At 38.9% G+C, this 12,870-nt stretch overlaps 1 protein-coding gene across 1 annotated transcript in view; it reads left to right on the forward strand.

Annotated features, from left to right (window-relative positions):
- Nucleotides 1–12,870, forward strand: part of LOC114359138 (multidrug resistance protein homolog 49) — a 60,542-nt gene that overhangs the window by 19,083 nt on the left and 28,589 nt on the right. Inside the window, exon 2 of the mRNA XM_028313402.1 lies at nucleotides 12,483–12,676. Within this exon, the coding sequence (XP_028169203.1) occupies nucleotides 12,483–12,676 (194 nt within the window). The remainder of the gene's footprint in view (nucleotides 1–12,482; nucleotides 12,677–12,870) is intronic.

The following is a 12,870-nucleotide window of genomic DNA, read 5'->3' on the forward strand; positions in this document are numbered from 1 at the left end:
CTTGACCGCCAATAAAAACAAACCCAATGAAGGTCAAGTTTGTCCCGGGGGAAAGTTCTGTCATTGGACCCGCAACGAAATTAATCAGAAGAACATAGAAGTTCGAATACTGTCTATTATAGCTGGCAACGCGACTGGATAAAAACCTAATTACCTAAGTTAGTTAATTAAATTGTCCTAAGTTATAAAGTTGGTCAGACACAATTCCAAGTAGAACTGTGACGTATTACAACTTGTTCTTATTTTGCGATAAATGTTTTAAATAACCAATTTTATGCAAATCCCTGTGGTTACCAGTGTCTCATGAGTTCCAAGAAGGTCGGTAGGAAATTGTGGTTTGTTTCTCATAAAATGCTCTGAAATTACTATTATTATTGACATCGGCTGACGTCATTGTTTTAGTATTCTAGACTAATATAGATCTCTAGTTAATAGGTATAGTTAATTCTAGAAATGATGACGAAGACTCTATAAATTGATCGCATGTCGGTCAAAACCAGTTGCCTTTGCATTTTTCAATGGATCTGTATTTCGTGACGTACTTTTGACGACTTCTGAGAAATTGGGAGGATACAGAATAAATTATAATCATTTCTGTGATTAAACTTGACAAGGACAATGGGAGAGTCACCTTCTATTGGCATTAAGGTGGCATCTTTTAATTTTCTTGCACTTTTATTAACGCTTTCGTGTTACAAATGAAAAACTCTCTTGGACGGTTGGTTCAAGGTTTAATTCGAGTTCAAAGCCTTTTACGCCAACAATAAAATTCGAATATCTAGAGTCTACCTAATTTTGGTTCTGTTGGCGCTGTTTCTAAAGACTCACGCTCAATATTTCTTGTTGTAGTTCTAAACAACATCGTTCGTACAGAATTAATCATCCTAATACGAAACAATTGACAAATACCTAATATTATAATAAATATAATAATTATAATTTACCTCGTCCATATTTAAGTGCTTGTAAATGAACAGATACACATTTAATTCCGTTGTATCGCAATGTAGGAAGACGCAGGTGAGGCAATGTTCGCTTGCTCGTCTCGAGGCTGCAGGTTGATACCAATAAAAGATTTGCAATACTTACTTACTAGGCAACTACATAAATCTATACTAATATTATAAATGCGAAAGTAAGTAACTCTGTCTGTCTGTCTGAGGAAGTCGAACCATAATTTCGAACTCTGATTCTTTCTTCTGATTAATTTCGTTGAAGGTCCAATGACAGTTTAACTTTCCCCCAGGACTAACTTGACCTTCATTGGTTGGGTTTTTGTGGCGGTCAAGTTATAGATCCTGGCTACACAGGAGTTGCAGTGGTGGGAACGAGAGGTGGGAATAGTCCCGTGTCTGTCTGTCTGTCTCGCTTTCACGCCTAAACCACTGTACTGATTTTGATGAAATTTGGCACAGAGAAGTTTGAGTGCCGGGAAAGGACATAGGATAGTTTTTATCCCGGTTTTTGAAACATGACGAGCGCGATTAACTTTTGTCTGTGACAGACAAAATTCTACGCGGCCGAAGCCGCGGGCGGAAAGCTAGTTCATTATAACTGATTCTTAAATAGGCGATACGAATGTTTTCTTTCGAGGGGCTTCTAAACGGTTGATATTTTTCAANATAAATTACTGCGCTAGGTTGAAATGAACAGTGTACATAGGCTCTAGGCCCTTTTCAGGCATTTAAATGCATTAAGCGCTATAATTATGTACTTCTACTTATAATTTGCAAACACGTTTTCCTTTTCCACTAAAGTCAGTTGTATTTTCAGTGTCACGAAAACATTTAATTTTAGCAAACTAACTGCCTAAACTCTTAGGAATTTCCTCCTTAACTGGTCGACCAGGGAAGTCCTGCGGTTTTCCTTAAGCTAACAGATCTTAGATGCAATTTTATTTATAAGCCGAGCGCGTGCCACAATGCGCCGTCTTGAGTGCTTATAGTTAAGTAAACCTAGGTTGTTAACCTAAACTAACCACATAATGCCTTATTAGTAGTTTAATATTAAACTTTGAATTGTGGTCTATAGGCACAAATTATGTGTGGAAACAAAAGTCAAACAATAAAGTTTTTACAAATGGTAGCCAAATATTTGACGCATTGACGGCATTTCATTTGGCATTTCCAGGGGGTACAGTGGAGTATCACCTTGGGTGACTTAAAATGATGGCTCATAATGTTTTCCTGATAAGTAGCTACTTCTTTTTAAACCTGAAGTAAGTGGTATAGTCTAAACTGTTTCTTAATTTATCAAATGAAAGATTAAGATCATTGTATCCTTATTGAAAAGATATTTATTGATTCAAAATAATTGGATAGAGTAGGAAGTGCGCTATCAGGAATTAGAATTTGATTGTGAGGTTCATATCTCAACTTAATATCACATTTGAGTAAGTTACGGAAGCGAAAAACAATATCTGGGTGTTAAAAAAAAATATCAGGTGAGATACAGGCCAAGAGCTTCCTCGTTGCGGATTAAAAAAAAAATTTCCTGCACAAAGTCTTGAATTTAGGGCTAAAAGCAATTTAACCCTCCTTTTGGCGCGGTCAGGTAAATAAATATAGAGCTTATGCTTGAGGCAAAACGCCGATAGTGATGGCCCGCGTTCCCGACTCGGCTACCGAGGGCAACGTCAGGTTTTTAGTGGGTAGGCCCTGCCCTTTTGGTAGGGAGAACCCCACATAACCCACTAGCTGCCCCCGCGGCTGGTGGGTATACAAAACAATGTATTTTTTTGCTGACAAAAAAAAAGACCCTACTTCACGTGATCTCTTGCAAAATTGGTGCCAATATGGAGATCGTAGAAGTAGGTAAGTGTAGACTCATGGTATAAAATATGAATAAGTGAACAAAACAACCGATTCCAATGCAAATAGTTTCCCAACAGCTATAAAACCTCTTCGCAATACAGCTCTACTTTACATAAATATGACACGTGTGACGCAGGTGACGTCTGGCCGGCGCGTGCGCTGCTTTGGTTCCGAATCTTTGTCCATCTACTTTGCTACGAAGTTTGTTAAAGTTTGATACGACGTTTTATTATATCGTTAACCTGTTTTGAGACAAATAAATACTTTCTATCTATATCTATACATGTAAATTACACTTAGAAAGGCTGTGTATCATCTGTCTTTGCCATTGCAGCTTCAATAATGGTTCAAATCAGATTTTGATGTAATTTATGTGTGAAAGCTGGTGTGATCCAAATGGCTCATCGTCAGCTCCTTCATAATTGATTAGGCGAGAGCTTTTTCCAGAGCTTCGTTGTTTCTTAACTTCATATTGAAAGTTGTATGTCAGCTTTAATGTAATTTACTTTAGTATACCAGACTTTGACCAATACCAGCTTGGTTATGTAGTTTTCAGTTAGGTTTGAACGTTTAAGCCTTGTATCAATGGTAATAGAGTCTCGTTCCAATTGATGAAATTCTTAAAGTAGAGCGATTATAAATTCAACTAGCTTTCCGCCCGCGGCTTCGCCCTCGTGGAATTTTGTCTGTCACAGAAAAACTTTATCGCGCGCGTCCCTGTTTCAAAAACCGGGATAAAAACTATCCTATGTTCTTTCCCGGGACTCAAACTATCTCTATGCCAAATTTCATCAAAATCGGTTGCGAGGTTTAAGCGGGAAAGCGTAACAGACAGACAGACAGACAGAGTTACTTTCGCATTTATAATATTAGTTGGGATTAGTTGGGATTATTACTATTTTATTCTATTCGTCGTATTTCATTAGAACAAACAATAAGGCTTGATAGTATTGAAATGGAAGCTGTTGATTAACTAATAAGGCTAAGTATTGAACTTCTAGTACCTTACCTAAACTATTACAAACTTAGTACCTACTTGATTATGACTCCAAAAAGTTATGTGAGTCTATTAGAATATGGATTTTACGCTCAGCAAAAGTATTGATTTATGATCTGACGCAAACCTGACTTATTTGTATTCATTATCTATCAATTATTTTAACTGAATACTTAAATAGCAGGAAGGAAAATGGCGATATTAGCAGCGTTCGACCGAAACCGACGCTCGTATCGTTTGCATGCTGTTTATATAACAAGCCGCTGCGGCACGTGGTAGACATTATGCTATGGGTCAACCGATGTTAAAATCATAACAAGGTATTTATACTTTTTACCCGACTGCGCCAGAAGGAGGGTTATGGTCTTAAAGTTGTTGTTTCACTGCTAGACTAACGCCTCACAATTTTCCACATCGACCGATGTGCTTTCTCCGCTTCCAGGTCCTTCCCGCGACCTTCACCTGTTGTTCCACCAAAGGCGTTGTAAAGGTAGCAGGAAGGCGCTGGATGCAGGCCGCCACCAACCGGCCATTGTGGAAATCATTGGGGAGGCCTATGTTCAGCAGTGGACGTCCTATGGCTGAAATGATGATGATGATGTTGTTGTTCCACAAAGTGGGAGGACTATCCTCACTAAATTTTCTGTGGTTGCCACGTTTTACAAAACCCTTCTTCTTTCGTGTCAAACTGTAAAAACCGCAAACTGGCTTTAACTTCGTGGCTGCAGTCTCCAATAGGTATGCAAGTCATGTAAAAACAACACCACAACATTTGTGACGCTTTTGGAATAAAAAACGGTCATTATGGCACCTGAGCGTTGACATTAACATAATATTCCATTGCAATGGTATAAATTGTGGTAGGTAAGGTAATACATACCTACCGATGTATGGAGTCAATAGGGAGAGCTTTCATGATCTAATAGAGTTCCCAAGAAGTTCTGTTAGGTTATACATANGTCAGTTCAGTCTCCACATATTTGATGTACTTAAATTCGACTATTCTTACCGTTAGATAATTCCTGGCAATAAGTGGTGACTGAGTTTGTTCCGGCGTTTCTTCTCAGCACTTGCCATATGTTTGTCTCGAAGCGCTGGTAGGGCCCAAAAGATAAGGAGACATGTAAAGTGCCCCATAAGGGCTACCTTTTTCTTTTTTTATTATTTTCTATTGACGTTCATAAGTGCCTGGTCTAAACTGAATAAATATTTTTGATTTTGATTTTTTGATTTTGAAATGAAATGTAAACTGGTGCAATTATCGACCAAATTGCAATGCATTAGAAGACACCACGTAATCACGTAGTCAAACCTGCTTGCAAGTTATGCACTCCTGGTAGGCCGGTAGTTTGACGCAACTAGAAACTTAGATTTTCTCAGATTTTCCTGTTACAGATTATATTACTGCTAATTGCAGAACCCGCAACAAAATATGAAAATGAAGATCACGATTCTGCAAATCTAGTTTAGGTCGATGTACTTGCCTAGGTAGGTACTTATGATACGGGACTATTCACCATCTCACGTTCCCACCGCTGCAACTCCTGTGTAGCCAGGATCTACAGCTTGACCGCCAATAAAAACAAACCCAATGAAGGTCAAGTTTGTCCCGGGGGAAAGTTCTGTCATTGGACCCGCAACGAAATTAATCAGAAGAACATAGGAGTTCGAATACTGTCTATTATAGCTGGCAACGCGACTGGATAAAAACCTAATTACCTAAGTTAGTTAATTAAATTGTCCTAAGTTATAAAGTTGGTCAGACACAATTCCAAGTAGAACTGTGACGTATTACAACTTGTTCTTATTATGCGATAAATAGTTTAAATAACCATTTTTATGCAAATCCCTGTGGTTGCTAGTGTCTCATGAGTTCCAAGAACGTCGGTAGGAAATTGTGGTTTGTTTGTCTCATAAAATGCTCTGAAATTACTATTATTATTGACATCGGCTGACGTCATTGTTTTAGTATTCTAGACTAATATAGATCACTAGTTAATAAGTAGCTACAATTCTAGAAATGATGACGAAGATTCTATAAATTGATCGCATGTCGGTCAAAACCAGTTGCCTTCGCATTTTTCAATGGATCTGTATTTCGTGACGTACTTTTGACGACTTCTGAGAAATTGGAAGGGTACGGAATAAATTGCAATCATTTCTGTGATTAAATTTGACAAGGACAGTGGGAGAGTCACCTTCTGTTACATTCATTGTTCACATTAAGGCGGCATCTTTTAATTTTTTGCACTTTTATTAACGCTTTCGTGTTACAAATGAAAAACTCTCTTGGACGGTTGGTTCAAGGTTTAATTCGAGTTCAAAGCCTTTTACACCAACAATAAAATTCGAATATCTAGACTCTACCTAATTTTGGTTCTGTTGGCGCTGTTTCTAAAGACTCACGCTCAATATTTCTTGTTGTAGTTCTAAACAACATCGTTCGTACAGAATTAATCATCCTAATACGAAACAATTGACAAATACTTTACCTCGTCCATATTTAAGTGCTTGTAAATGAACAGATACACATTTAATTCCGTTGTATCGCAATGTAGGAAGACGCAGGTGAGGCAATGTTCGCTTGCTCGTCTCGAGGCTGCAGGTTGATACTATAAAAGATTTGCAATACTACTTACTAGGCAACTACATAAATCTATACTAATATTATAAATGCGAAAGTAGGTAACTCTGTCTGTCTGTCTGTCTCGCTTTCACGCTTAAACCACTCTACTGATTTTGATGAAATTTGGCACAGAGATAGTTTGAGTCCCGGGAAAGGACATAGGATAGTTTTTATCCCGGTTTTTGAAACATGACGAGCGCGATTAACTTTTGTCTGTGACAGACAAAATTCCACGCGGCCGAAGCCGCGGGTGGAAAGCTAGTTCATTATCACTGATTCTTAAATAGGCGATACGAATGTTTTCTTTCGAGGGACTTCTAAACGGTCGATATTTTTCTGCTACACAGCCAGACTAAAAATATATCAGTAAGCTATGAAAAATGTATACATACCTACTTATGGAAAATGTCTGATTCATAATATGGCTTAGCATTATTTTCAAAAGCCACGTGGCAATTCAAATTAATTGACCGTTTTTAGGCCCAATAAGTTAAGTCTTAAGTCCCTGCGTGACATAATCACATCTCAAATCGTCTTAGATTTTTTTGGTTCGTTTTTACAACTACCTAATTATTTTAAGCATATTTACAACGGCTCTGACAGCGTCGAGTACCTAAGTAAGTCTTAGGATTTGGCTGTGGCTTAAAAACAAGATTTGATGATTTGTCAAACTACAAAGTCAAAGTTTTTAGGCCCTTCTAGGGCGCTTATACACTTGCAACATATGGGCTGGTGCTGAGAAGTAGCGTTTTCCAGCTAAATCGTATCTCTAGTCGGCCAGTCCGACCATTGGGCTATTCATCATCATCATCATTTCAGCCATAGGCCTTCCACTGCTGAACTTAGGCCTCCCCCAATGCTTTTCACGTTGATCGATTGGTAGCGGCCTGCGCTTCCCTGCTACCTTTACGATGTCGTCGGTCCACCTTGTAGGTGGACGTCTCACGCTGCGTTTTCCGGTACGCGGCCTCCATTCCAGAATCTTGCTGCCCCATCGGCCGTCAGTTCTGCGTACTATGTGCCCTGCCCATTGCCACTTCAGCTATTATCGTCTCAAAAAGGAAAATTGCTTGACTTCCCCGAGGTGTCACATCGCTTATCGGGCAATCTGACTCAGGCCTACAAACTGCGAAACCGGGAATCACCTCAAGTAGCTTTTGTTTTCAAATTGTGTTATCTTGGGTAAACAAAAGTATGTAATTAGCTAAATAGTAGCGCAAACAAATACTTACTTGTGGGTAGAAATGTGTTTAAGTGATACCTTACATAAATAAATATTAAGTAATCGTGGACTGCTGCAGTATTGTGGTGAACCCATTCCTAACAAAAGCGATTTAACTTGTACATTACCATATTTTTAGTGACAGTTGAGATTAGATGTCAAGGGATCTTCGAAGTCAATGCATTCATTAACTTAAATCTAAAGGATTGAGAGTTTTACAAATAAAATTATTTATTTATTTTATTTTAATTACACAGGTAACAGTTTTAATAGATTTGTTTATGTATTTTAAATCATTGAAATTTTGAATTATCCATTAAAATTAGTAACCATTTTTTCCATGGCCACGGAAAACAATGAAATGGACCGAATTTCATAATCAGTTTCAGTCCAGCATTAATAAATAACAATAGGGTGAATAATGTTTATAAAAGTACTGGAAATTCCATAATTTGTTAAATTAACCATTTAGTAGCGCTGAAATCGAATTCAGCCATTGAAATCAAATTTCAAGGTGAAAATCATCTAGAGCCAAGAATCTAGTTAGATTTTAGGGTTCCATACTTACAGATAGGTAGTGAAACCTTTTCCAGATCTCTTAAATCTCTAACTGTTCGTTTGTTATTTGTACTTAATTTTCGATTCCCAGTAGGGGACGATTTTTCTGTTCGGTTTGGTTGGTGGTAGGGCTTGTTCTAAGTCCGCCTGGCTAGCTACTTACCACCATCTTACCTAAGTCTGTCTCTATAACAACAATGTTAACAGCATTGTTGTGTTCCGGTAGTTAGAGGTAAGATAGCCAGTTCCTCCGTGGTTGAGGATTCTGGGTGAAGCTCGCTTCCACCTTCCGCCTGATCGTCACTTACCATCAAGTCAGATACAGGCCAAGAGCTCCTTCGGAGGCTTACTGTGTGAGTGCTTCCAGACAAACAATATGACAAGTGCTGAGAAGAAGTCATACTTTTATCTCTTAACAATTATTTTCAAATCACACATTGTGACCTAAACTTGCTGAGGCCACACTCGTTTCCTGCTGAATATTCGCGAATCGGTACTAATAAGTGTCCTTCTCGACACAACCAAAGTCAAGCGCGTGGGAACCCGACGATGGGCTCTAGGTCGCGACAATTTGAACTTCAGTCTGAACAATAGACTGCTGTATAGCCAGTAAGGCTCTTGTTCTCACAGATATCATTCAATTCGAGAGGTTAATACCTACAAGTTCAAATCCAGGCATGCGAAAATCGCATGGTTTTCAAGTTTGCGCAGTTATTTGTGAAGATTGGCCATGAACTATGTGGGTTGTGTAGCTTAGGGCTTGTAGAGCTAGAGGCTCTACAATTCACAAACATTACTATGAGGTCTCACAGTGCGCGTAGACGCACATGGTGACACACGAACCAATCATATAGCTTTATTCAACGCTGTGCGTTCGATTTGCTGCTTCATCGTTTATGAATACGGGCGTAAGATCTGACAACGTTTTGACAGTGCAAGCCATTATTAAGATCTCGTTTTGGTAATACTTTACTTAGAAATGTAAACAAATATTCACAAGCTGAAAATAATAACAATACACTAAGGCTGAGTTGCACCACTTAACTTTGATCATAATTATAACGATAACCGGTGTTTTTTTTCGATTGTAAAAATTAAATATAGATGGTGCAAACCAGCCTAAGTAGGTACCTACACGTCTTCGATTCGCCTTTTCTATGCAATAAAGTTTTGAATAAAGGTTTTGCAGTTAATTTACTGGCCAGAGCCCACGGCGTTAGTAGGATATTGAATAATGCCTTATACGGTCCTAAATACAATAAAATAAGTAGTTTTATTTCATTATCCAATAATTTAAAAACTCTCCAATATTTCTTCTCCAAAATGAATCCACCAAGATGCAGTAAAGTTATTTCTTTACCGCGCATTTCCTGCTTTCTCAGCCTGCGCGCGGGGTTTCCCCAGCCGCGTGCGATGCGCTCGAGTTCACTTTTACTCGATTATACACCGAATATGAACAAGACGTGATGGGTAGGAAGTGACATTTATAAATGTAAGTCAGCATCTGTATACGTAGGAAATACTTAAAAGGCGATGATGGGCGGCTCTGAGATTTTTAGTCAGCATTAAGTTTTATGGGCGAATGAAAACTGAAAGGAATTCTGTACCTGCATAATTACTTGAGCTTTACAACTCATAAGATTTAATTGGTCAATGTTGAAGATCAGTTTTCTTTTCCAGCTTTCTAATCAGCCTAAACTACTTATGCCATTATCTAACTTGTTGTTCATTCGTTCACCTTTAAGTCAATTTTATGTGGTGTACTGTGGTGTACAATAAAGAGTTCATGATAAATCTGTCTCGAAATATACTTTGCGACTGTGGGTAACTCTCTATTCTATTGTTTAGTGGACGACCACTTGCCCAGCAAGATAGGCCCCCTTAATTAATGTTTATTGTCCGTGGTGCATATCTTTTTCATAAAGGTTACTAAACCTTTGTTTGTCACCAGTCATCCGCTTTGCAACGGAGGGAAGTCGAACCTTAACTTCGAACTCCTATGTTTAACTTTAAGCAGTAAAACTTTCCCCCGGGACAAACTTGACCTTCACTGGTTGGGTTTTTATTGGCGGTCAAGCTGTAGACCCTGGCTACACAGGAGTTGTAGTGGTGGGAAAGAGAGGTGGGAATAGTCCCGTTGCCCAGCAAGCGAAAGGTCGTGAATTCGAATTCGGACCTCAATTCTTACTTTTTCAAATGAATTTAACCATCTTGTTTATGTCGAATGTTTTAAGTAATGTATCGTTTGTCACTCACCCTTTCAAGGGCAAGTAAGAGCCTAATCTAACCGCGTTCTGAAATCTTTCCGCAAACGTAACGTTAGCAAATAAACAGTTCACTGACGCAGCGGCAGTGGAAGACTACCATTTGTTTTTATTTGATTTTCCTCTTCGAGAGTAAGAGTCACTCCCCAGTGTGGTCATATCTTATAACTGTCATCGGGTTTAACCTTTTAGGTGATAAAATACTTAATTTCGATTCGCATACGCACGACTGTAGTCATGCATGCGGTTAACTAATTAATGTAACTTGAATTAATTTATCAGAAAGCTATTTCATTTTATGTGTATTGATCCTACTTCCTACTAATATTATAAATGCGAAAGTTTGGATGTCTAGATGTTTGTTACTCTTTCACGCAAAAACTACTGAATGGATTTTGATGAAACTTTACAGTATGTACCTATTATTGTTTATAACCCAGAATAACGTATATAACAGGTTATAATTTATGATGATCTGTGACAAAATAAAATTCACGCGGGTGAAACCGCGGGCAAAAGCTAGTATCTTATAACTGTCATCGGTTTTAACCTTTTAGGTGCTAAAATACTTAATTATATAGATTCCCATACGCACGATTGTAGTCATTTTTTTAAATAAATAATAAATAAATAGTTACAGTACAGTAGTAGTATACAGTTTTATTTCTATAATCGATTTCGATTACTAACAGTTGAGATTAATAATAGCAGATTGCGTGTACAGGAAGAATTGACACTGCATGTTGGACCGACGCAACTATAGGTGATTAAACCTTGTTCAAGATTACGTTGACTATATTTTAGTATTGGGAAATAAGCATTTATAAATACATAGTAAAAAAATGACTAAAAAGATAATAACATACATTTTTGTAAGCTACTTAAAAACCCCTTTATTTTGATACCCCACTCGATAGGTTCCGAGAAAAAAAAATTTTTTTTTGAAGACATTATGGCGCCTAAAATTCGCCTTTTTTTTTCAATTTTAATATAGCCAGTGTCACTCTCACGATTAAGACGAATCTAACGACACCTCTCACGCTAAAATCGGTTAAGCCGTTTAGGCTGTAGGCCGTGCCAAAGAAATATACATACCCACATACATACACTTGAAAAACATAACCCTCTTTCTGGCGCAGTCGGATAAAAATATCCTTGAAAATATCCAATTCAGAAGAACCATAGAGCAATCACCTATTGGTTAATCCTCTAAGGTTAAGTACCTCTTTACCAAGCACCAATGAATCTGCCAAGTGCCAAAGATAATAAACGACGTTTGCTGTCATCGCCTCCAGAACTATCAGTCATGGTGTTCTTGGTATAAATTGTGAATTGTCCTATTGTTGTTGGTATAAATAACGCAATAATTATGTTGGTCATCGTCATCAGGTCATTTAGTCTCCACTGCAGGAGCACGACCCTCTTTAATTCACCAGAAGCAATGGAGGACTTGGCTTACACTCCCCACACTGGTCAGACGGGTTGGGGAGGCCTGATTTTGGCATATTTGTCCCTTAGTCGCCTTCCAGGGGAAGAATGAGGGTGGTCCTGTTAAAAACGAATCTAGAACCACACGGCTAGCCTTGTTCACGTGATCTTAATTTGTGAACCATCACTGAACTCGAAGTCGTATTTGAAAGAACTCTCCAGCGCTGCAGCGACGTTTTGAGCACCGTCGTACGATGGTCTATCGTCTAAACAAAAAGCCCTTTTTTGTAATGGTGCTTGCAGTGGCGCTCATTGCAGAGGGAGAATTCTCATTGTTTACATAGTTTCAGTGACAGTTTCTTACGCTGCTTCTCAGCACTGGTCCACGTTAGCTGTAGCAGTCCTGAACCATTAATTGGTTTAAAAGCTGAAATAAATGGCGCTACGCATTGCCGTTGGAGTGTTGTAATTGTGTGGGTAGCTTGGGGTCATTGTACAAAATTTTATCTGCTCACCGTCCGGACTTTAGAGATTGACATTTTAAACTCATTGTAACTTGTGTTGTGGTTTTCAGTGGCGCTACGCGCGGCCGGTGGAGATCCTGGCGACAGTTGTGGGCGCGCTGACGGGGTCGGTGAGCTCGTGCGCGCTGCTTTGCGCCATCGTGGCGTACGGGGAAGTGACGTCACTGTTCGTGCAACGTCACAAAGCCGCCGCCACGCCGCGCCACCTGTACATACTGCCGCTGTTCGGAGGGGGGGCCACGCTGTGAGTATCTTAAAGCTTAAATCTTTGGAAGGGGGGGAATGCTGTATTTTGGGTAGAATACCTTTCTTCTATTGCATACCATTCAGCTTTAGCATACCTCTCAGCTTTAGCATCCCTGTCAGCTTTTGCATACCTTTTCGTAATGATATATGCTGTATGTCCGTTTTGCCCAAGGTAGGGGCAAGGTGCAAGGT

Source organism: Ostrinia furnacalis, unplaced genomic scaffold, assembly GCF_004193835.3.
Source record: "Ostrinia furnacalis isolate ACB-3 unplaced genomic scaffold, ASM419383v2 OfSCF4239, whole genome shotgun sequence".
NCBI classification, from domain to species: Eukaryota; Metazoa; Arthropoda; class Insecta; order Lepidoptera; family Crambidae; genus Ostrinia; species Ostrinia furnacalis.